This window comes from Columba livia, chromosome Z (genome assembly GCF_036013475.1).
Source record: "Columba livia isolate bColLiv1 breed racing homer chromosome Z, bColLiv1.pat.W.v2, whole genome shotgun sequence".
Taxonomy (NCBI): Eukaryota; Metazoa; Chordata; class Aves; order Columbiformes; family Columbidae; genus Columba; species Columba livia.
In genome coordinates, this window is record NC_088642.1 from 26,952,107 (window position 1) to 26,978,109 (window position 26,003).

Sequence of the window (26,003 nt, forward strand, 5' to 3'; positions counted from 1 at the left end):
GCACCGCCCCCTGCCTCCCATTGGCCAGCGCCTGAGGGAGCGGCATCGTCCGGGGCAAGGGGCAGCGCCGGCCGCAGGGAGCTGTGGGAAGGACTGGCCTGCGGGCCGTTGCGCTGCCGGGGAGGCTGAGGGTGCCCCGGTGCCGGCGGGCGGGGTCGGGCCGTGTGTCTGGATCGCGGGTGCGGCGGGGAGCTCTGCTTCCCCTCGGGGCGCAGCGCGGGGGTTGGCGCAGACAAGATCCGGGCGGGGGCGGGAGCGGGAGGCCGTCCCGCGCGAGGCATTGTGGGACCGGCTAGCAAGATGGCGGACGCGTTCGGGGACGAGCTGTTCAGCGTGTTTGAGGAGGACTCGGCCGCCGCCGCCTCCGGCGCCAAGAAGAGTAAAGCGGCCGCCACCGAGGGCGCCCGGAGACCCGGGTGAGGGCGCGGCGGGGCTGGGGCTGCTGTGCGGCTGCTGTGCGGCTGAGACTTGGGCCGCGTTGCGGGGTCGAGCTCTTGCTGGCTTGTCTGAGCTGCTGATCCTTCTCGGAACCGGGGTGTCTGTGCAACCTGAAGGGACGGGCTTTCCTGCGATCCCTGGCTCCGGAGCTGGAGCCAGCCTGGTTGCAGTGGGTCCTTGGGGGGCGCCAGGGCATGGGGGCAGACTCACCCGGGACGTGGTTTGGAAACCCATCTCGGTTTTCATGGTGGAGTTCCCTGGGTTGTGCCTTGAATGCAGTGTGGTCACTGCTGCCTGGAGGACACCTCATTTATTTTCTGAAAATACGTGGATAAAAGAAGCAAACTTAAAACTTACTATCTATTTATGTTACAGAAAACGATCAGAGGAAAAACCTACAGTAGCTGTGACAGGAAAGACCAAAAGGGAATCCGAAGTCGAAAGTGCTGAAGATGCCGTTTTGGGAAAGAAGCCAAAATTGGAAGACGTTGTATCAGAAGATGCTAAGTAAGTGCCCAGCTTACTATGTAGGGAAATCATAGCAAGACATACTAGTTACCTATATGCCAGTTGTGAATAGTCAATGTAAGTAGCATTGCAGTGTTTCCCTATAAAGATTAATTTGCATATGAATTTGATTTTCCATTATCCGTATAAATTAGGATGTGCTGGTAGTACAGCTTCAGCAGTGACGAGCACTGGATATGTTTGAGGTAATATTGCGGGCAGATAGGCAACTGCAGTATGAAATACGTATTTGTGGTTGTTGCGTGTGGATCAGTGGTTCTTGGTCAAAGCCATTGTGTTGATTTCAGGCACATCAAGAGGTAAGCAGTGGGGCACATGGGAGTAGACAGGCTTTGTGTGTACCACTCCACTGAAGAACATAATTGGTTTGGAATACAGGAATAAGTATTTGACCAAGGAGACAGAAACAAGGTTCTTAAGGCATGTAAAATTATAACTGCAGCAAATATTCAGAACCTTAATTACAGATGTGCTTTTAAATTTGAGCACAAATTACAGGTATTTGATATGGAAAAGAGATTATACTTGGATTGTTGACAGCTGGGGAGATAAGGCAGCTGAAGGGAAACAAGCACAGAATGCCATTTCTGTGCTTTAGGATCTGCATGTGTCTCCTTTACTTTCCAGAACTTCATAACAGCTGATATGAGGGGTTTTGAAAACAGATTGAAGTGACGGTGCAGGCACTTTGTCTGCCTGTTGTATCTTAAGAGATTCTTGGGAACTTAGAAGCTTATGTTAGTTCAGAAAATGATTAAGAGGGTTCATGAAATAAAAATTAGTCCACAGCTGCTAAAAGCAGATGCATACCTCATAGGTGTAGAAAACTCTGTTGTTATTCAGTGTCATGACTAGTAACAGGAATCCAAGTCTTGAATTTTGTTTCGTTGTGTCTTGAAAAGAAGTCCCTATTTAATTAGAATACTTGAATGTGAACAAATGTGATCTAGGTAGTGTTTTGTCATGCAAGTTTTTAATGTCTTACAAATCACAAAGCAGTAGCTAAAATAGGTTTGTACAGTAGGAAACTTTTAACATAGATGTTCTTAGTCCTGATAGTAGTTTCTGCCAGCTGTCCATTTCAAGTTTGTGCATCCTTTTTTTAGTGCTGCAGTAAAAGTAGAGGTGAAGTTCAACATTTCCGCATTTGTAAAGAAAACAGGATTTTAAAATACCTTTCTGGCTATCCTAACTTGCATGTTTTCAGTCTGACAGACCTGATGCCTCAAGTAAAGGTGCAAGCTGTGGAAACTGTTGAAGGTTGTACACATGAGGTGAGTGCAGTGAAAATGCATATGACAAGTATAGGCTTGTTTAATAGAATTACATGCATTACTGCCAGTTTAATAATATAGTTTATAGTGCTTGTATTTATTATATCGTAGAATCATTTAGGTTGGAAAAAGACCTGTAAGCTCACAGAGTCCAACCATAAACTCAACACTGCCAAATCCACCACTAAAACGTTTCCCTATGCACCACACCTACATGTTTTTTAAACACCTCCAGGGATGGTGACCCCACCACTTCCCTGGCAGCCTGTTCCAATGCCTGACAACCCTTTCTGTGAAGAATTTTTTCTTAGTATCTGATGTAAACCTCCCCTGGCACAACTTGAGGCCATTTTCTCTCATTCTATCACTTGTTACTTGGGATAAGAGACCAACACCATCCGTGCTACAACCTCCCTTCAGGTAGTTGTAGACAGTGGTAAGGTCTCCCCTCAGCCTCCTTTTCTCCAGGCTAAACAACCCCAGTTCCCTCAGCTGCTCCTCGTCACACTTGTGCTCCAGACACTCCACTAGCCTCGCTGCCCACCTCTGAACTCTCTCCAGCACCTCAATGTCTTTCTTGTAATGATCACAATATCATAGATACATAGAATGTCCTGAGTTGGAAGGGACCCACAAGAATCAAGTCCAACTCCTGTCCCTGCATAAGACAACCCCCAAAACTCACAGCATGTGTCTGAAGGCATTGTCCAGTTGCTTCTTGAATATTGTCAAGTATGGGGCCATGACTTCCTGTCTGGGGAGGTGTTCCAGTGCTCCACCACCCAAGGTGGCCTCACTAGCACTGAGTACAGTGGCATAATCACTTTTGTAGTCCTGTTGACCACACTATTCCTCATACAAGCCAGGATGCTCTTGGCCTTCTTGGCCATCTGGGCACACTGCTGGCTCATGTTCAGCCACTGTCAATCAACACCCCCAGATCCCTCTCTGCCAGGCAGCTTTCCAGACACTCTTCCCCGAGCCTGTAGCACTGCCTGGGGTTGTTGTGACCCAAGTGCAGGACCCGGCACTTGGCCTTGTTGAACCTCATACAACTGACCTCGGCCTATCTGTGCAGCCCATCCAGTTCCTCTGTAGAGCGTTCCTACATCCAGCAGATACATTATTTTATGTTGTATTTAATATAGAATGGACTTGTTTGAGGTTTGAGGTCTGTGCCTGGCATTGAGCATTCACAGAATGCACTTGGAAAATTAGTAAGATATCTTACCAGAAGCTGTTGGAACAATCCTTGCAATAAAATGAGTGATTGTGTAAGACTCAATGTTGTTTAAAAGGTACTGTGTTTAAAAGGTACTGAGCATATTCTGAGTACTGTTGTTGAGGTGGAAAACCTATTAGTTGTTAAAATAGACGCGTGTTCATTGTGCAATCTGAGTGTGCAGCATGACATTGAAATATTTTGCTATTTTGGTTCAAGAATGATAGGCTTCCTTGTGAAACTGCCTACTGTTGAAAATTACATTTTGGTAAAAAGAGAGAAATTTTTTTTTAATATAAAAGCGAAATAATGAAAACTGTCCCATTTTCAAATAATGTTAATAGACATAAATACGATTTGAAAAATGAAAAATCAGAAGAATTAATGCAATTTGAAAAAAAAAAAATTCATTCATCCAAAGGTAATTGTCACAAAGAGTTTCTGTAGAATTAAATACATACATTTTAACTTCCTTATAGTTTTGTGCTCCTTTTCTGTGCTGTCTTCCAGAACTAACTCGGGTGATTTAGGGTCACATTCAAGGACCCTGTATTATTAGACCTTTGTAATGAACTGTATATACAGTTGACAATACAGATTTTAAAGCCTATGAATCTATATAGTCTTTGTTACTTTGAGATGGGGTTTACCATTCACTTAGTAACTGGAGGGAGCTTAAATAGAGGGAGCTTGAATATTTAGTATGGATGAATACTAGATATTGGCTAGGAACAAGAACTTTGCCTATATAGATACATTGTTCTTGGAAAGAGAGTGTTACCAATGTGAACTGAGTGATTGCTTCTAATGTCCATTGGCCAGAAACCGTGGCTGTCTTGGCCTGAAGAACTAATGTTCCATGGCAGGAATATTAATATTTCTCACAAGGCAGTAGGAAGTGTTGGAGAAGTGAGGGAAGGAGTATTGTTGTGAGCAAGAGGATAGAGTTATTGGTGGGAAAAGCTTGTGAGAAGAAGTAAGGAAACCTTGAGATATGAGCTCATAGAAACAGGAAATTAGAAATTCAAATCAGTTTTCATGCACTTTACGTCTCCTCCCCAGGTCTTCATAGCTTGCCATGTCAAAATGGACACTAGAGAATTTTGCAACTGTTTTTATTTAAATTGTATTTTATAGGTTGCACTTCCAGCAGACGAAGAGTTCACGGGTCTGAAGCCAAGAACTGGAAAAGCTGCAAAAGTATGTGATAGATTGCATTTATTTTTCTTTTTGTGTACGCTTCAGGCAGTAGCCAAGGGTAGAGGGAAGAATCATGTATTTTGTCAGTAAGGCTTGGAAAAGAGTATCTTGAAATGATACCCAGTCATAAGTAAGATTGTGTTTCTGTAAATTAAATTTGGTAGAACAAAATTCTGTGGTTGAATAGAGTGAATAGCCTGTTGTGATTTCAATACTATTCTACAACATCAGGTGGTGGCTTCAGCTGTATGGTGTAGTTTTCTCTAATTTCCTAATTTAGGAAGGGGAAATTTAGTTCATCAAGGCAAGCTTTTAATTTGATATGACAAGAAGACATAAGCAAAGATCTTAGTTATGATGTTAGATAAAAATCTTTAAATACAAAGTAATTGCAAAATATGGGGTTAAAATCGTTTGAAGTTACAAATATCTACAAGATTTCACTTCTGCCTGTAATTTGCATGCTAGATCAGTCCCAAAATTAATTACATGTAAGTAACAATCTGTGTTAAGAGAAAGCAAAAACATTACTTATTTTTTTATTTTTTTTTTTTTAGGAATATCCATTTATTCTTGATGCATTTCAGAGAGAAGCTATTCTTTGTGTAGATAATAACCAGTCTGTTTTAGTGTCAGCTCATACCTCAGCTGGTAAAACAGTTTGTGCAGAGTAAGTTATTCTCTGACCTGCTCTAATAAGGGAATGGTGTGGTATTTGTTGTGTTGTTTTGTTGAACCATTTGTAGCTGTTGTGTCTCTGTTTCTTGATTCAAACTTTGGACCATCATCAGTGTTAAAATTGAATTGACTACTCTTGAATATAAAAATTACTTCTGTAATCTTGTTTAGTGGGTGCATTTTATTTTTAAACAATCTGGTTTTCTTGAGATGTTTTGTATAGAAAAGAAAAGTTTCTGCATTTACATGAGTTTAGAAAAAAAAACCCTTTGTTTGCTAGACCCTGTCTATGACTAATAAGGAGCTACTTCTGTGTTTGTTTTGTCCGAAGCACTGGTTTGATTTAGTTTGCAATTTCGTGTTTATTTGACAAGAAGTGTTTAAAAGATAGTGCATGTTTTTTGTCAGAGTTTGATCTGATGGTGGAATGGCTTTGCTGACATGAGGTGAGAAGTGAGATGTACATGTAGATAAATTAGAGCATGGGTTCAAATAATAAGTTTATCATGGGATGCTGACAACTGGATTTTTAACCTAAACTAGAAAAAAAAATCTGTTAACTTCTTGTCAGTGATTCGTTGCTCTCCAAAGAGGCATACGTAGATAAGATTGCACTGAGCTTAATAATCTAGATATTAAATACTTCATATAATTCTCTTTGTGTTCTGAATTGTATATTTTATTTTATTTTTTTAAGCAGAAGATTAGAGGAAAGTAATATGCTCTCAGTGTCTACGTGACAACTTTTATATGTATGATGTTTTAATACAGGTATGCAATTGCCCTGGCTTTGAGGGAGAAGCAGCGTGTGATATTTACAAGTCCAATTAAAGCTTTGAGTAATCAAAAGTACCGTGAGATGTATGAAGAATTTCAGGATGTTGGTTTGATGACTGGGGATGTCACCATTAATCCTACCGCTTCTTGTCTGGTAATGACAACTGAGGTAAGATCAGACGTTAATTCTTGATCTCTTTGTGTTTTCTTGTACCTTTATTTGAATGAACAGGTCCGATACTAAAAAATTAAAGTTATCACAATGAGCCCAATTAGGGTAGAAAATACTTTAACGTTCAGTATATCTCTGTTTAACGTTTTAACTTTTGGTTGTTGAAAAAGTTAAGTAGATCTGTGTAAATTCATGCTTTTGGACTGTGACGCAGGAGCTTTGATTCTCACATGGAGAAAGGCAGAACTTAATTTCCTGAGTGCTTGAGACATTGAGTTCTCTTTGAGTAGATGTAAAATGCCGCAAATCAGTTAGACTTACTGAATTGTGTAGGGTCAGTATTTAGTTCTAGGGAACAAAATAGGGAGAAGAAAATCTGTGAGTGGTAGTTGAATGGTTCATGCTAGATGCTAGTAGTCCAGCAACATACAGATTTTCACCTTTGGTGACAAAGTACTGTTGGTACAGTTTTGCCATATTTCAGTTGTAGAAATTTGTCCAACCATGAGTTGGAATTTTCCTCTTTCTGTCTTTATACATTAAAGGAGTTAAGAGTCTTATGGACAAAACTCTAGTAGGAAAAGGTTGTGGTAGAGAGAGACAGGATGGCTTGATTTCTGACAAAGATTTCTTCTTTGTTATGGAGAGGTTATCTATTAGGATGAGGGAAGAAGGCGGCTTGGCAGAAGTAGATCTGTAGGCCTGTTACAAGTATACTGCCACACAGAAGCTGAGAGAAAAGTAATGTTTTTTTGTTTCATGTTCCTTTGGTGTTCTTGAAGGGAAGCCAGTTCATCTTGTATCACGAGATTTGTTAGATTGGAATCAACTTGTAAAGTCTTCTCACAGCTGATCTTTAAATACTCTTAAATTTTGTGCAAAATAAAATTTCATATTGCCATGTAAATGTGAACCAAAGATTCTGGCACTTTCTTACTGATATCTCTGTAATATGTGACTGTTATTTCATGTGATGGATCTCTTTTTTTTTTTCCTTTTCTAGATTTTGAGAAGTATGCTCTACAGAGGTTCTGAGGTTATGCGAGAAGTTGCATGGGTTATTTTTGATGAAATCCACTACATGAGAGATTCAGGTATCCTGTATCTACAATTTTTATTTTCAAGAAATATTTTTTCCTTTTCCCAAAAACAAATTGTCTTTCAAAGAATTAAATCTTTATTCTCTCTCTTAAAATCAGTCATATTTGTGTATAAATCATTCAGAATTTGTTTTCTACTGAATGTATATAAGATACTGTGTGTTGTCTGCATTTTCTTTGCCAAGGCAAAAGCCACTTTGAGGGCTTTGGTATGTTTGATACACCCCATTTGCGGAGGGAAGGCATTTGTTAGTTTTTTGTTTTATTCTGTCTTTAAGCTTCCTGTTCTTTGGCTTCAGAGCTGAAAAACAGGTTATAATCACATGAATTTCTCATGTTGTTTTTTCCATTTTCAGAACGTGGTGTGGTTTGGGAAGAAACAATTATTTTGCTCCCTGACAATGTTCATTATGTGTTCCTTTCTGCAACTATTCCAAATGCACGTCAGTTTGCTGAATGGATCTGCCATCTTCACAAACAGGTAATGTTTGTGATGTGGTATACCTCCATCCTTGTTGTCTTGTGGCATAATACTGCCTCTGGTTGATGCGAACTGAGTGTCTCCGTATTTCTTATAAATGATGGTGTAGATCACTCCTGGCTTTTCTTGTTGTACTCCTAGCTTTTGCAGCTATACTGGCTGTTGCTTTTGCACAGCAACATTAAAACTGTCTCTTTGAAGTTTATTTTCCACTCTTACTTTGACAGTAGCTTGATTTTAACAAATATTCTAAATTATGAAACATGGTGAGCATACTATGGTTTTCAGGAGACTGGAGGATCTATTTGAAAAAGCAAAAAAGGCCCTGCAGCAATCAGAAGTAAATCACAAATCTGTAAGAAATAACTATATGTATATACAAACAAAGTGAGAAAAGAAGAATACAAGAAATCTATCCTGTCCCGTAGCCATTGGGTTTATTTTATTCTGTTTTTTAAGAGGTGCTTTTGCAGAAAATATTATGGTAATTAGAATTGGGAACTTAATATCCATAAGGGGTTGGTATGATTTTTAAAATACCCCAGAAATTGATTCTTACATTGTTTGTGATGAAGGGAGCTTGATATAAGAGATATCTATCTAAGCTTGGCACAAAACCTTGACTTTATTTTGCATAATGGTAGACACTGATGTTTTTTTTAAACCAGATTTATCTGATATTTAATGTTGTAAAGGAAGTGTTTATCTTTTTTTCTACCAGGCTTTTGCCATGCATTAAAACCATAAATGTTTTTAAAAGTTTACTGTGGACATTTTTTGGGAGGGTTAAGAAACACTGCATTTTTTTAATGAAACATAAATTAACATTTTTTTCCTTTGGTTTTAAAAGGTGTTAAGATTTGGAGTCTGTGTAATACAGAAGGAAATATTACCTGTTGTCCTTGTGTTCATGAGAAATAATTTTTGTAGCCAACTTGTGTTCCTCTAAAGGATTTGCAAACTTCCATTTTTCTTAAACAACATCAGTACAAAATCCATATTCAGAAAATAAGATTTGTTGTCTTAGTTTCTGTATACTTTCTGGCTTTTAGGAAGATGTGTTTTAATAGTAACATGTTGGATTTTCCTTCAGGCAAATGTTTTTACAATGCAATTAGAAACATTTAATGTTTATGTGTATGCTGTTCTTTCTTTATAGCCTTGCCATGTGATTTACACTGACTATCGACCCACACCACTGCAGCATTATATATTCCCAGCGGGAGGAGATGGACTGCATCTAGTTGTTGATGAAAATGTAAGCAGTATTCCATTTATTTGAAAGATCTTTTTCCTTGCATATCAGTCATGAGGTTGATCTCTTGCAAAATTTGGATTTGCTATACAAAGGATGTTAGTGTTAAAATGAAGTACAATGGGTAACAGTGATCTCTGAATTGGTGATAGATTTTCAGAGTCTTATAGAAGAGATTGGTTTTGTTATCATAAGTTATGTAGTCAGCTGAGTAATACTTTGCTGGGATGTCTTAAGTTCCCTCATCCTTGCTTTTTTTTTTTCCAAAGGGCATGCTGCTTTTTATAAATATGCAAAGTAGATGATGTTTCGCATACTGTTTCTCACTCAAAAGAAAGTGTGGTGACGTTTAAATTTTACTTTGGTTGAGCGGGCAAAATAGCCTTATGTCTTGAGGTGATTTTGAAGTAATGACTTGTTTAAAATTCATCGTTGGCTTGCACAGCAGTAGCCAATGCCGTTAACAGTTGTACTGCACTTGAAGCTACGTCTTCATTGGGCAGTGTAGTTTCATGTAGACATTTCTTAAAGTCAGGTATGGTATTGTGTCATTAGACAAGTCTTTTGTGGTCTGGTGAATAGAACAATGAGCAATAACTTCAGAGAGACCAATGTAATTCTGAGCTGTGCTACTGACCTAGTAAACTCACTTGCCAGCTTATGCATAGTTTTTTTCCTTCTGCCTGTAAATATGGGGTAATGGTACTGGCTATGCAAAGCAATAGTGTTTTTTAAGTTGTATGTTTAAGTAGTAATAGCTTACAAATGTTTTGGTTTGTGTCTAGGGAGATTTCAGAGAAGATAATTTTAATACAGCAATGCAAGTGCTTAGAGATGCAGGCGACTTGGCAAAAGGGGATCAGAAAGGCAGGAAAGGAGGAACGAAAGGTGAGTTTGAATCCTATTCTAAGGTAATTTGTGTAATACAGCAAAATTGTATGCAAGTTGTGTTTGTGTCTCAGTTATTCCCTAAGATACTTTTTTTTCCCCTAAAATTACATTTAAAAGAACATAATATTTTTGCAGGTCCATCAAATGTTTTTAAGATTGTGAAGATGATCATGGAAAGGAATTTCCAACCTGTGATTATTTTCAGCTTCAGTAAGAAAGACTGTGAAGCCTATGCACTTCAGATGACAAAGTTGGATTTCAATACAGGTACAGATAAATTAAACATATTTTTTTCACAATTGTAGTTTGATGTGAAAAGTCACTCTGGTTAGATGTAAAAGGAAATGAAAAACATGTATTACTTTTTACTGTGCCAGTAGATCAGGCTATTTTCAGTAGGAAACTATAGGTGCACAAAGAGTACTTGCGCATCACAATGTTGAATTGTTGATGTATTTTTAGCTTTCTTTTTCTCCAAAATCCTGATCACTGTAATAACAGCACAAGAATATCTATAATGGGAGAAGACTGATCAAAACAAATACTTCTTCCAAAATTTTCACATTTCGTCCATTAGAAAAATTGCTATTCTCTCAAAGTCAAAAAAAACTGTATGACAAGCCACTAGACTGTTCTTTCTCAAGTAGTCTGTCCAGTTTTCTTTCTTTGTTTCCTCCCTTTTCTTCTCAGATTAAAACCCAAAAGGTAAAGAAGATTTTTTAAATTTTATCTTAAGATGAAGTTTGGAAAGTAAGTTCATAGCTTCTCGGGATGGTAACAAAAATCAGGAATTTGTTGTAAATCAGTGTATAATTTCATGTCTGTGAACTGTTCGGGGTTTTTGCTTGCTTACTTTCTTCAATCTTTGTGCATTCTGGTTCAGTGTTGCAAAACAATGCAATAATTTCTGTCAGATAATGTAAGTATATGCACAAGTGCAGAGGTGCATTTTTAGTTATTTCTGTTATACTTTTGAATAGATATTATTGATATTTGTACTACTCTAGTACAAAGGGTGTAAACTTTGAGGATTTTGAGAAATGGAGAACAGGAAGAGCCTCTCTGTCCATGCTGACAGGGATTAGTAGGTAGAGGAGAAAGAGGGAGAGGTTTATTAAAATAGACAGAAAGTACAAAAAACTGAGAAATCACAAGATTAGAAATAGCTGAAGTTTGGATTACTCTGCCAGTTTTTTTCTGTTTTCCTTTTCCCTGACATCTTCTGATTACTCTTGGCTTCTTCAGGCTTGTAATTCAAGTCTCGGTTGTCTGACCCCATGTGGGTGTTTTTGTATAGACTTTACAGTCTTCCACGCTATTTTTATTGTAAACTTTTGTAAATATTAGAATGTGGTAACACTTTATTTACATATGGTATTATCCTCCTAGATTTTGTAATAACTTAAAAATTGCCTTCTTAGATGAAGAAAAAAAGATGGTTGAAGAAGTGTTCAATAATGCAATTGACTGTCTGTCAGATGAAGACAAAAAGCTTCCTCAGGTGAGTGGAGATTGAATAGGGGTAGCTGCTGCTCTTCTGTTTCGTGCAGCTTTTGAGGCTGTGGGTCTTAGTAGTGGGTACACAAATCATAAACTGTATATTCTCATTCATCTTTCTGAGTTTTAATATCTCTCACATTGCTTCTTGCCGTTGTGAAATATGGCTGAATGATTAGGATTCCTTCCCTTTGTGATTCCAGCAAATGACATACGCCAAAAATAACCATGACTTTGATTATGTTTTTAAGTAAACAAACATAAGGGCTTATAGGGAGATCTATCTGGGTTAAAACTGTCTGGAAGTAGTTCAGATGAGAGTGCAGTATGCACTTTATCAGGTATTAACTGCTGAGCCTTTCAAAAAGTTGCACTGATGTATCAGTATTCTAGTTTATTGTATAATGACTGAGCATAGTTACCATGTTTACTATGGGGAAAATACAAGCTCCTAAATGGACAGAATATTATAGGATTCAGTACTTTGGTAACAAACACTAAAACTAATTTCTTTCTACCCCCCTCCTTCCTTTATTTATTTGTGCCGATCAGTTCTTAATGTAGTGATCTTGTAACTATGGCAGTTTCTTCTTGAGAAAAACAGCCATTTAATTTTTACTCATGCATGCTTGCTTTGGATTCCACATACCTTTTTTTTGTGAACTTGAGAAGAATGGAAAATAGGAATACAATATGTAAGGTCTTATGTGCTGGGGTTTTTTTGTAAGCTTGTAACAGTGGCATTATATCCATTATGGCCTCTGTGTACAGTGGTATCTCAAAAGCATAGTATCAGAATAAGTTCTGAGGTAGTAACTAAGTGTTAATAGATTGTTAATGAGAATCTTTGTTTTCAAAGAAAAAGCAGAGACAAAGCTAAATTTATCGAGGTGTTTGTTTGAAGCATAATGCTTTTAGAATTTAAGAGGTGAATTCAGTCATTTACAGCCTGAATTTCTTTGTATGGCTCTCATAGGTGCTTTGTCACTGTTTTACAACATGTATCAATAAGTTAAATGACTGCAACTAAAACTGAAACAAAACATCGTATGCATACTAGGATCACTTTTCCTAAAAATGATCTTAAATGAGTCATTTTTTTTCAATAGAGGCAATTTAAATACTAACTGCATGTGCAGATTAGGGCATTGCTTTGCAGTTGGCCTAACCCAATTTAAGACTAATCTGCTGAAAAGATTGGCCTGTGGCTTTACCCCTCATATTATTCCTAGTTCTAACCCGAAGATAATATTTAAGGGCTATTTGTTGTATTTAAAATAAAAAAAATAGTGAATTATGTTAACATTAGGGGCAGTGTTGAGGTTTTCCATACAGGTCTTTGTCGCGGTTGAGACGGACAAGCGACATGGACCAAGTTCTTTCAAGATGAAAGTAATGGATGCCATTTATTGCTACAAGTGCATTTTTATACAATTCTACCAGTTCATGTGTCTTTTCACTATTGGTTACAAGTTACAGCACTAACATCTCATTGGTTAATTTTTCTATCATCCATGTTATTCTTCTATCCCCTTCTCTCTCACGGGTACATCTCTCCTCTCTCCGGATACTCCTTTACTCCCATCCTTCTCAAGGGTAAATCTTAATATCTCAAGGCTGATCTCTACTCTCATATTTTCTGTCAAGGATTCCACAGACCCGCTGCAGTTTCCCACAGGTCTTGTTTTTTAGTAACAAATATTAAAATTTGTTTACTGGTCTTTATATGTTTCTTCCCAGGTTGAGCATGTACTTCCTCTTCTGAAGCGAGGAATTGGTATCCATCATGGCGGTCTGCTTCCTATCTTAAAAGAGACCATAGAAATTCTTTTCTCTGAGGGCCTAATAAAGGTATATATTTCATGTCCATATTTACATTTTTCTCTATTGTGAATACAGAGCCAGTAACCCTGAGAACTGAGAAGTATGTCTTAGCTCAGAACGTATGCTAGTGTTATAGTAGAGATCTGCTTCTTGACTGAAAAAGGTGGAAGATTCATAGCACATCCCAAACTAAAAATTGCTTTGTGTTTTGAGTGTAACTCTATGCAGGAAACCTGAGTATTAGTACTTACAGTGTTCAAAAAAATTTTTGTATGGACCAGTAAATAGGCAATTTTAAAAAGAGGTACCCCATTCTGTGGGTATTTGTATGGGGTTCTACAAACGCACACAGCAGCTCTGGAAGCTGGTAGCTGTTCCAGTGGCACAGGCTAATTGGTGTAATTGGCTGCAAGTCCCTTTTCTCGAGAAATATAAATATTTGCATAAATGCCTCCATCTTTATCTGAAAAAAAAGCAATTATTGAAGCTGTTTTTTATTTTCCTGTCTTTAAGGAAATGTTTGTAATCTTTAATACTTTGCCTTAGCTGTCTTAGTGCACAATTGCAGCTCTACTTTTAAGTATACTACATATTATTCTAAAACATTTAAACTTAGTTGTCTAATTTTATAATTTTCTTCGACTGCATTATGATACATTTTGCTCCTATAAATGACAGTAAACGTTTACCAAGCTGTTTGTTGATTGCTCTAAGGGATGTACATTCAGAAAAATCTAACCTTAAATGTAAGATATGTGTTTTTTTGGGTAGCTAACTACTATTTTGTTCTTGCAAACTTCAAATGTGGAAATTAACTATTATTTTTCATGAATATAATTTGCACTCCCTTGTGTTTTATTTTAGGATCTTTCACATGGTCCCATCTAACTAGTTTTCATCTTTTCCCAGGGAAATAAGGGAAGGGGGAAAGAATAGGTTTTGTCCAGTTTTCAAATACTGAATGCACATATATTCCTATGCTGACTGTACATAAGTAGGAAAATCTGAAGAAGTTTTGTGTAGCAATATCTGACTATTTGCACAGTTGCTTAAGAGCCTTTGTTTTAGCTTGCTAAACTTCGGTCTGTTTATTTAGGCCTTATTTGCAACAGAGACTTTTGCTATGGGAATTAATATGCCAGCCAGGACTGTGCTATTTACAAGTGCCAGTAAATTTGATGGAAAAGATTTCCGATGGGTAAGTGAAAAACAAGTTCTGTAGAGTAACTTAATTGCATTATTTAAATCTTATTAGGATTAAATATTCTCTTGATGTATAAACTTCAATGTAGTAGAAAATATTTTTTCTTTCAAGAATGTTTCCTTGTTCACTGATCCGTTTATAATCAGTGTACGGATTCCTGAAGACAAGATTCCTCAGATTATGCATGAAATTAATTATTTTAATGGATACAGCAGAACGGCATCAAACACAGGTTTGTTGGCAGTGGACATTGGATTAGGCTAAGACTTCTGCAGAACTTGTCCAAAACTGTGAGACTCAACTATTTTCTTTTGTCTCAGAGGGATGTGGAGAACAAGTGGGCTCAGTACCATATCATAACGAGCAGTAAACTTAGGTTTTGACAGAGATAATTTACCTCAGGAGAGTATTGATCTATTATAGCAGAGTGTTTTGGGTAGCCCACAGAAAGACTGAGATGTGCAGAGGGAAAGATGGTTTCATAAACAGCTGTAAAACAAATATTTGAAAGTTTTAAATATTTGAAAGTTTTAGATGTTAAAGCCAGGTATGTGATTCATGTGTAAATAATAATAATAAAGGTGTACAAGTCATTACAGGGAAACTGTAAATTAGTGTTATTGCTCATCTTTCAGAGTTGTGAAAATTGTAGTAAACAGGAGAATTGACTTACCATGTGCATTATGAAGTAAACATCTCTTCAGTCTTAGTTTGGGCTGTTCAGTTTCATAATTAATTCAGTCTGATTGCATGTCCTTATGATACGTGTGAGAATTAGCTACCTTTGAGCTATCATATATGTGGAACTCTTGTTCTTAAAACGGTTCAGCACAGTTTCCTTGAGTAGTTTTTGAGGTCTGACTTAGAGTGAAACTCAGGAAGTTGTTAGAAATGCACGTTCCACAAATGACAAAACCTCCTGTTTTTAACTCACTGTCTCATATGGAACCACTTATAGGTGGCTTTTGTCCATGTCTCAGTTCCTTATAATGTCTTCAGTTTCAGCTGGTAGGCATAGAAATGCTGTTCTTGCTTGGTATGTCAGTATTTCAGTATTAAATTTGAATAATTTGGATGGAATGATACATTATTTGAAGGATGGTGAAGATGCATTATTGTATGTTGAAACTGTGTTATATTTTAATAATCTCTAGCATGCCCAGTGACCTTCCATCACATAAGATGTTAGAAAAATGTTTTTTTGTGCTTATTAAAATGATGCACCATTACTTATGCTGCTGATATACATTATTCATAGTCATGAAATTATATTTTATTAGCTTAGTGATCATTTATGGGTAATTAATTCAAGCTATGAAAAGTTCACATCTTGGATAACTCTTTTGCTAATTTTTATATATTGTGGTCATCTACTGTATAATTGTAAACATCACTTCATATGTTTTTCTATTTTTCTAATGTTTGATAATTTTTTTTCTTTTTCTTGTTTTATCCTAGATATCCTCAGGTGAATACATTCAAATGTCAGGTCGTGCAGGCCGCCGAGGTATGGATGACAGAGGAATAGTAATTCTTATGGTGGATGAAAAGATGAGTCCAACAATTGGCAAGCAGCTTTTGAAGGTAGGACAGAGGTTAACTTTTTTTTTCTAATTCGCTCAACTATGGTTTTCTCATTTGAATAATGTAACATGTAAAATTAAACACCGAGAACAGAAAATATGTAGATCATGTAGGCAGGAGATAACTCCTAAAAGGAGGATGGGCTTTTGTTGCATTTTCATTAAAGCAGGAGTTTCTACTGTGAAAAAAAATTGGAAACCTGGTATCATCCTTCTCTGTATAAAAGGGATCTCAGGCAGCAGAGGTAGTAGAATTATATCCTATTTTCTAGTGATGTCACTTGTACTGCAGTATTCTGTTTGTTCCTTGCTGACCAGTGTCAGTTCAAGGATATTGCTGAACTTTCACAAGAATTATTAAAGGTTTGATTCTGTGGTGAAATAAAACTTTACTAATGAGCTTTTCAGTGTAACAAACTGGACAAAGTACTCCTAAAGGACTAGGTACATATGTTAAATAAGAGTGAGATGACTGTCAGTGAGCTAAAATTAATTCTAGAAAAATTGATAGTGCTTGTAGGAAACGTTGAGATTTGCAAATTGAGAGGCTGAAAAAAACCCACACTTCTGTGGTTGAGAGGGGCATTAGATTATAGGGCCTCCCCAAACTGCAATGAAAGTTGTTGCAGATTATTATAAGAATACCTTTTGCTCAGTAATTTGAGTGTGAAACATTGCACTCATTAGACTTCTATGTAAATTCTGTTGCAAAAATTGCCATAATAAAGCATAATATTCAGTTGTGCTTTTTGCCTGTCTTAGGTTGCTTATGTTAATTGTGCACGTATATTAAAATTTGAAATCTTAGGGAGTTCCTCTGCATGCTATGCAGGAGCTTGTAGCCTTGTTACAAATAGCAGGTCATTTGTGTTGTTAATGAAAGAGCATTTACTGTATTATTAGAGTTTGTATAAATTGTGGGAATCATCCTAAGTCAGCATCAGGGTATATCAATAAAAATAATTTATTTGTTGCCAAAAAAAACAGATGCAAATATTTCTTGGTTTTGTTCAGAGAAATGAAAACAAGGATAACTATATGTACATGGCTCCTGTTAGCTTATGCAGATGTGGATTCTTTGTTGTGTATTTGTTCTGTCAGTGCTACCTGTTAATTCGTGATAAATATTTACATTAGATTACCATTAAACACAGGTAGTGTTTACCTTCCTAAAGTCAGAACTTAATTGAATGTTACATTTTGGCTAACTAACCCAAAAATAGGAAAATAAGGAATTTCAAAAATATTGGAACTCTTTCATGTAAGGTAGCAGTAGGTTTTGAATTTATTTTGATTGGATTTGTGTTTTCTCAGTGGGTTGGACATCTGTTTATTTGTTTACATGCACAGTTAATGCATGTGTACATCTCTGAGATGCTTGAAGACTTGAGTGTTTTAACTGGATTTTTGTGAATTTTTAAGACTACATTAAAATGTACTTTTGTGTCATACTTAATTATAAAGGCTTTATACCTTTATTCTTCAGTAGCTGAAAAACTAAACAGCAGGAGATACAAAAAGAGAGAAGAAAAATCGCTAATTATAAATAGCATTAATTTTGTATACTTGTAATCTGTAGAATAACCTCCAAAGTTAATTTATTTGAAATAATTGTAGCTTAAGAAAAACTGGTGTTTCAATTATTTATCTTCAGACTTTATGAGATTATGCTATAAACCAAACCATTCCAAAGCTGGTTTTTTTTGAGTTTGTAAGTTCAGTAGTTTGAGAACTACAGAATGCAGTCTGCATGGATTAAGATGAAAAAATAGTAGATCGCTTAAATTTTTTTGCCACTATCTCTCTTTTTTTCTAGATTTTATGGCAATAGTAAGGAATATTTCCTTTATTGAAATTAGAAGCCCTTTGATTTTTTTTTTCCTTTTGAGTTATAAGGAACGAAAAGGGAAAAATAATGACAACTTTTTTTGCTTTCTATGTCTCTTGGTTATTCTCCACTGATCTAAATAAATCCATGTATTTTATTAATTTTTCACACTCCTTCACTTGTGAGGAAGGATTGACTTTAAGATTTTTTTCAAAAAGATCATAAGGGGCTATAACAAAGGTATTGATGCTTCTGTAATTTCTGTAACTCTTCACCCAATTGCTGAAAAGGCAATAGAAGTAATCTTCTGTGTGTCGAGCAGTACAACATAAAGCACACTTATTTTCCTTTTTAAATACAAAACACTTAGAGGAAATTCCACATCGAAACAGGCCAAGAATGTGTGCAAACTAACATTTCTTAAGTATTCACATTTTGTATTCTTCATTAAGTGTTTCTGAATTAGGTTTCACTTACTGACTGACAGTGTTTGTCTGTAGTAAGAGAGCTTTGAGTATGTTTCGGTACCACAGTCTTGCTGCAGCTGTGTTGGTTGGCTGTGGCGCTGTTCATTGCGACATTGTGTACTGTACTGCAAACATGAATGCTAAGTTCAAATCTTAGATGATGATCTTAACAAGGATATTTGTAAATATTTCATCAACTTGGTAACTTAAATTTGTCTTCTGCAGTGTAACTAGGTTTTTTCGTTTATCCTCAGCATTTATTTGACCACTGAATATTTAGTAAACTGGTGACTTACACAAATAAATATATAAAAACTAAATGCTTACAATACTGTTGGATAGCTTTCTGAAGACAGTACCTTATAGTTTTATGTTTGCATAATACTAAGAAATATCTGATGGGAAATATTTTTTGATTCCTTAATTAAAATCTTTCCCTGCATTGTGTTAGTTTAGGTAGGAAGTGGAAAGCTTCCCCTTGATGCTAGATGGCCTTTGAAACCAGAGCAGCATCTCTCTAGTTGGAATTTGGCCATGTTATAAGCATGCATTCCTACAGAGACAATTGAGTTACTGAAGAGTGGTAATCTGTTGCGTCTCTAAAAGACAAAAAAGCTAATTGTGTTATGTAAATGTATGATTATATAATGAAAGAAAGTGTGCTAATGTAAGAAGGTTTTTGAGCCTTGAATTTGAGTGTATCAGTTCTTTGCATCTGCTTATTCTTTCACAAGAGAAGTTAGATGGACTGAAAAATTGAAAGAAAACACTCAGCTAGCCAGATAAAATACACAGTATTATGTTTTCCTTGTCATTTGCGTATGGAACTTGAAGTGTCCCAGTGCCAAGCTGTAGGAGATATTCCACTAGTTACATCTGGCTCCTTGGTAGGACCTTCGTTTATAGAGTTGGAAGTACTGTGCTCATTTGGCTTCTATGCTGCTGTTAGAAATCCATCTGGTCTTTTTGTATTTTATTTTGACTCTTAGGTTGTTTTATTGTTACGTACCAGGCAAATGAACAGGATAGCAATTTAGGCAGTTCATAATACTTTTCTCTTTAGCTTCTTGCCTGTTCGGACAGTTCTCATTTATGACCACCATGTAGTTGTTGGAAAGTTTCTTAATTTTGAAAGAGCACATCATCGTTCCCTTGTAATTGAAGCAGCATCGTTAGATAATTTGTTTTAATCATCTGTTAAGGATCACATATAGCTCTTCCTTTCAGACTCCCAAGTACAAAGAAAATTGTATTTAGGATGAAAAGCAATATTTACATAAAAATGAATAATTTATACTGAACAGGAATAAATGTAAGATTGGAAATGGTTAGGAGGTGATGAGAAGCTTCAGTTGCTAGAAGAGGAAGTTTCTGGAACAGGAGCTGTCTGATAAAACTCCTGCAAGTTAGTACCTGTGTGCACAAGGAGTTAATAAGCCTTGGGCACCAGTGTAATTTTGTGTGGATTTGTAACACAGAAAGTGTAACAAGTAACTAAGAGTCTTGCCCAGGTCATGAGAAATGCCATAGTTACGTAATAATATAAAAAAACTGGCATAAATCAGAATTTGGGAAAAAAAAATCAGTTAGCATGTAGGAATTAAATAGCTTTTTATGCAGAAAAAGTTCACTTCCTGTGAGATTCCTTCTTGCGACTTGTCTGGTATTGACTGATAGGCGATGATTCTGCCTCTCTATTGGTCTTTCTGTGTTTTAAAATAAATATGGCTGTGTGTGCACTTGAAGTGGGTTTAAAAATAGTAAAACTTAAAATATTACCTAAGGTAAAAGTATGGATTTTTTTGATTGGTTGGGTGTTTGGGGGCTCTTTTTTGTTGTTGTTAGGTGAATTTAGGACAGTCAAAAACTGTTCTTAGATCTATGTTACTCTTTAAAATATGCATATACATTAACAACACTCTTGAAATTATTAGTGTGTATTGTACAGATTATTTCCTTTGACTAATACACAGAAAACCCTTCCAGTGAAGGGAATTTTTTTTTTCATGTGATAAGATTTATTGTTACACTGAGTTCTCATTTTGCTTTTGAAACTGTACTGAATTTTTACTGTATGATCAGGCAAGAAGCAGAGGAGTAGAGCACCAACAGAGGTCCTTTTTTGCACATGAAACACTTAGCACTGTCTGGTAAAGAAGTGGGTGTTGTTATCTGTGCATGGCTGGCGCAGAAGGCAAGGACAGGGAGCTGCTGATGGTCTCAAGGTACCATAAGATGCAGGCTGGAGCGAAGCAGTTGTTCAGTGCGTCAGTTGGCAAAGCTGCAGCACAAACTTCTTTGGCAAGAGGATATCCTCATAGAGTGTCTATGAATGATGTTTTCTTGTGCAAAATGTGGTGGCCTGTATTGAAACAGGTATGGAATAAATACAACTTAATACTTCATTCTGACGAAAAGGATTCTCCATCATCTTTAGTACTGCTGGTTGTCTACTCCTTTTAAAACTGTACTGTGTGCAGATTTTCCATTTACTTGTCCCCAAATGCTTTAAATATGTTTCTAGAGAAGCAAACGGGTATTTCAGTTCATTCAGTGAGTAGTAACAGCTTTCCATTTAATCTTCCTGTTTGGGACTGTGCACAAAACAGCTGGTGAAGTCTTCTGGTGAGACTGTCTTCACCAGAATTCAGTCTCTCTACAAACACCATCTTAACATGCTAGCTTAATTATACTATTGTGCTTTTGTTTTACTCAAAGCTTACTCAAACCACTAGTCGTTTTGAGGACAGTATAATGTCCTTTCTAATCTAAAGTTGTGACATAGAGGAGAATCTCAATGAAACATATGTTCTGGATACTTTATCAAAATTTAGATAATTTTAATGTGAATTGTTTATTTTTATGGTAAACTGCCAAAGTTTTCTTGTTCTTGTGAAGCTTGCACTGCAGAGATTTTCCAGGCTTCAATTCAAAGGCACTGAACTTCTAACCTTCATTTAAAATCTGCTTAAAGTCAACAAGATTTTAGCATGAAATCATGGAGAGAATTCTGCAGTTTTGAGGGAAACAGATAATTAAATGAACAGTGTCGCAGTTTTGTAGGTAATTGTGCAAGCCAGCAGGTAAAAGAGAACAGAAAATAGTTCCTCTTCCTGAACATTTACAACCAAAATATGGGAGTATGAGGCTTATCAGATGGCATATAAAATGGTTAGTCACTCTTGAACTTCACCTCAATCTTTTCCAGAACCAGTAGGACCAAGCCAACTGGTATTATTTATTAATTGTGGTTGCTGCTTGTTAATAGCACAATTTACTTGCAGTTTTACTGTGTCAGTCTGTGGAAAGCAGTTTCCTGCCCAACTGACAGATTTTGGGGAAATTTTCTTTTACTTTGGTAAACTCATCACTACAAATGTAAATGTGTTTTGACTGATTAAGCTAGATTTTTTTTTTCTTTGCCTTATTATTCTTTAAAAAAAAAAAAAGGTGTTAGATGAAGAGAAGATAAAGAATCATTGCACAGTATGGTGTCCAACATGTTAAATTACCTTTTCTCCCCTGCTATCCATTTGTTTTATGTGCAGAGCAATTTGTGTAGCTATGCGCAGAACCTCCTCCTGGTTGGAGGAGGGCTAATTTTAAAATTTTTAAGTTAAAGTGTAGGTTTGTTGTTGTGTAAGGTATTTGTAGTTTTAAATATCTGCTTGAGAGTTTATATATTACTTTTTAAAATTCAGATGTGTCGATACAGGTATGTAGGGTTTTTGGGGGAAGAACAGAATTTAGAGTTACCAGCTTGAGGTAGAACTGAGGACAGTTATGATGGTAGGAGCTGCTGTATTAGAGAGGGTAAATGACTGAAAAGTTCAGTCATTTGCAGCTAACTTCATACAGTGGTAGTTGCATGGGAGAGAAATGGAGATACATTTTTTTCCTTTTAAGTCTCTTATTAGAACTGGAGTATTCGTGGAACCCAAGCCTGAGGTATTTTCATCGGCGAAGACTGCTAAAGCGGTCATTTGCCACCCACCATGGCTTCTGTTTATGTCGGTGCAACTGCTTTGGGGGAAAAGCAGTGAGCCAGATTAGTAATAAATTTGTGCTTAAAGTAGCCGCTTGCCATTGTCTGTTAAAAATAACCCTGCTGGAGGGTTTTTTTGTTTTGCAGTCATGCTAATATAGCTCAGGATAAGCCTGTTATCAGTGTAACTGCGGAGTCTTTTTTGATATGTCTGAGATCTAATTATTAATGTCGTAACTATGTAATTGATATGTGAAAAAATGTGTGCTGTTAATTAGTATATCACTAAAGGTGTGTCTGTGTCCTGCAGATGCATCAAGCAGTCACTTGCATTTTTATTTAATGAGGTTTTTAATAGAAATTTGTAATGGTGACTGTCACAGACATCTAAGTGTACTCATTTTCTGCTTATGAGGAAAAAAATACCATCAATGTGTTCTGTTCTTTGCTCTTTTTGTAAGACGGTTCTTTGTTTTCTTTTGGAAACCTATTGTTCAGTTTATTGCTGGAGACAGTGATAAGCAAATAAAACTGTCAGTGGATCAAATGGCATAAAATATGTCCTGTAGTGTATCTGATTTGTGTCATTATGAAAGATACTTTTATTGTTGCTTTGCAAGTTGACTCGTTCATGTTTGTTAGCTCGAACTGTCCCTGTGAGTTAGTTGCAGGCACTATTTGCCATTTTATGTTCCGTGTGAAAGCTTTGTACACGTTTTCCATGAGAGTCTGGAGAGCAAGAAAGTTACGTGCGCAATTTGTGCCTCTCTCTGCATGGGAACGGTTTTGAAAATGTAAATATTTTTCTTCAACTATAAGAGAGAACAGAGAGAGTAACCCTTACCAAATGTATGTTTTGCTCAACACTACATGCTATAGTGCAGCAGTGTCAGCTCTCACACCTCTGGTTAGACAAGGCTTCCAGTAATAAAAAAATGTGGAAAAACCCTATGAATATAAATTCCAGACACTAATCTTCCTCCTCCCCAATCTTTCTATCTTCCTAGCTTATGTGGGCAAGAAATGGTAGGACTAGTAAGTGCTGAATGTCCTGTTGGATGATTTGATTGTGTTAAGAAGAGACTCTGCTTGAAATTGTTGACCGTTACACAGGGCAGTGTATAACAGCTATAGTATTTAGAAAGTTCATCAATAAATTATTTCTGTAGGTAATTGTTTTATGGTCATGCTCTTGATTTTTAAGGTTGTTAGCTTGAAGTAATAATTTCTTTGCAACCAAAATCTTTGAAAACTTTAAAGGGTGCTACTGATAAGGCAGCACCTTAAAATTTCTCAGAAAGTAAATTTTGTTGCAAGCCCACAAGGTAGGTCGTTAATTATTGAGAACTTAAGTTTAGGCTGTTCTCCTGTATCCAGGCAGTTCTCATCCAGAGAGATAAAAAAGCTTGCAAAATAGTTTTATTGCTTTAAAAATATTCAGAAATAAATCTGTTGCTACTGTCTGTTGAAGATTTGGGGTGCGGAAACTAGCCTCCTTAAAGGGGTGAGGATGAGGATTACTTGCAGGAAAGAGGCCAGAGAACTGGGATGATAATTCAATAGTAAAGTCATGTACTCAGTGTGTGTTTGAAGGTGATTTCTTGATGCCTGTTCAAGGCAGTCTTTCTTATGAGCTTTTGTGGCAGCTCTCATCAGTTAGGCTTTTTGCCTGATCTTCTGCGGGAGTGGTTGGTGGTTTTTCTCTTTGGTGATATGGAGCTTTTTCTCTGGAGACAAGGAAGAGGCTTCCTAAGAGAATGAGAGAACTTGAGGCAGATGATTGCGTACCCTAGCTTGTTGAAGATTGATTAATTGTGACAAGAGGATCTGTGGTAGAGAGTAAGCTAAATGTCATGCATATGCTTCACAATATTTTTAAGGAAGCGAGAAAGAAAAGTAGCCAATCTGGGAGCTGGTGGCACAGGGCTTGAGCAGGGAGATTGCAAGAACAGCGAACCATCATGGAGAAAATGCAAGTTAAACTGTTTTACCTCTTATTATATCTTAGCAGCAAGCAAGATCCAGGATGTTTGAACACTGTATGCTCATCAAGAGCGAGCTAGGAAAGAAAGGCCCACGTTTTCAATTTTTCTGTCAGTAATATCTTCCATCTTGCCTCCCCTCCTGTTCTTCCCTTCCCTCCATGATATGTATCTGACAGGTGTCTTTAGGTAACCACTAATTGCCTCTTCAGTGATCATGCCAATCTTTATAATTTGCCAGAAGAGGCTGATTGTCTTCTTATGTTTTGTGTGTACTTAGAGTCTGTTAATTGTCTGGGATAGTCAGTAGGGACTAATGCACCTGCTGAAGGTGTAGTATAGTAAAGCTGCTATAGTTATATTTAATTTGGAGAAGTAACATTTCCAGTTTTCAGAAAAAATAAGTTTCTCAGAACTTTTGATTACAAATGTAGTATTACCCAGAGAACAAAACTGAGAAAACAGGAATTTCTGAAACTTGGAGAAAGCTGTGTTTGTGAGATGAAAGAACAGGAACAATTCACATTTTTTGCTAAAACAGGATGTGTATTTTAACTGCTTTGGCCTAACAGAATGATCTTATTTTCAAATTGTAAAATGTTGATCATATGTTTAAAATAAAAATTGCCACATTGGCAAGTAGCTCAAATGCTGCCTTTCAAATAAGTTTGCTTTAGATAATCTGGGGTTTTAGTTTGTTTTCTAAATCACTCCTTCACAGTTGAACTGTGCTGATTTTGAAGCAGCCTTAAATTGAATCCGCAGGAATTGTTTGGTGTTTCTTGGTGTGCTGTGTATGTATTATAATTATATAAGATTAATTGTTTTCTCACTTTGAGAGCATTTAAGTGACAGTGTGTCACTTACTATTTTAGTCTTTCAAACAGCTGATAACCTTTCAAGCACACATATAAGTTATGCCTTAAAGCCATGTAACATTGTCAGGAATGGAAAGTGGGGTTCACAGTGTGATCCGAGTGGTCCTGGCAGCATTTTGGCTGCTCTCTGCTGGTCTGTGGCTGTGCTGGTGGGTGTATTCCAGCTGCTTTAGTTGATGCCTGGCTGCAGCAGTTGACGTTGCGGTAGGAAGGAATCTGACCCACCATTAGCTGACACTGGCATAATTGCTGTGCTGTTCTTTAGTAAATGCCATTCTTTAAATGGTGTTCTCTGTCGTAGAGAAGCAAGCTTTTTAGGGAACGGTGATTTATCTTGCCTAGAATAACTGATATATTTAGAAAAATAGACAAGAGCTTGGGTACATAATGCTTTTATCAGGTCTAAGGAAGAAGCTGTGTTATACATTGGTTAGCATCAACAACAGAAATTCTGTTCTCTTTGTTTGGTGTATCAGACCAGAGGCATCTGTAGAAACTTGAGCTTTCCTCCACACACTGCAGCTCAGCTGTTTATGTCCTTCTTATTGACACATTTCTGTTAGCAGAAACTCATTTGTGTAATTTCAGAACTGACAGGATTATTTTAAATACATGTTTAATGATATAGTATAAGAGGTATTTCTGCTCTGTGATGCATCGCTTCAGGTGAAAAGTTGCATGTGTATTTATGATCCACTCACAGATATAAGCTAATATGACTGAATGACTCTCTGGCCAT

General features: G+C 36.8%; 1 protein-coding gene across 2 annotated transcripts in view; it reads left to right on the forward strand.

Annotated features, from left to right (window-relative positions):
- Positions 1 to 38: 38 nt before the first annotated feature.
- The window catches only part of MTREX (Mtr4 exosome RNA helicase), a 47,502-nt gene continuing 21,537 nt past the window's right edge, over positions 39 to 26,003 (forward strand). The window contains exons 1-15 of one of the 2 annotated variants that reach the window (XM_065045222.1): positions 39 to 179; positions 814 to 945; positions 2,174 to 2,240; positions 4,600 to 4,662; positions 5,220 to 5,332; positions 6,112 to 6,286; positions 7,293 to 7,383; positions 7,746 to 7,870; positions 9,030 to 9,128; positions 9,911 to 10,013; positions 10,152 to 10,283; positions 11,438 to 11,517; positions 13,254 to 13,364; positions 14,434 to 14,535; positions 16,000 to 16,125. In XM_065045222.1, the coding sequence (XP_064901294.1) occupies positions 2,187 to 2,240; positions 4,600 to 4,662; positions 5,220 to 5,332; positions 6,112 to 6,286; positions 7,293 to 7,383; positions 7,746 to 7,870; positions 9,030 to 9,128; positions 9,911 to 10,013; positions 10,152 to 10,283; positions 11,438 to 11,517; positions 13,254 to 13,364; positions 14,434 to 14,535; positions 16,000 to 16,125 (1,374 nt within the window). In that variant the 5' untranslated portion in view covers positions 39 to 179; positions 814 to 945; positions 2,174 to 2,186. Of the gene's footprint in view, positions 417 to 813; positions 946 to 2,173; positions 2,241 to 4,599; positions 4,663 to 5,219; positions 5,333 to 6,111; positions 6,287 to 7,292; positions 7,384 to 7,745; positions 7,871 to 9,029; positions 9,129 to 9,910; positions 10,014 to 10,151; positions 10,284 to 11,437; positions 11,518 to 13,253; positions 13,365 to 14,433; positions 14,536 to 15,999; positions 16,126 to 26,003 lie in introns of both variants that reach the window. The other variant, XM_065045221.1, reaches the window with a different exon arrangement.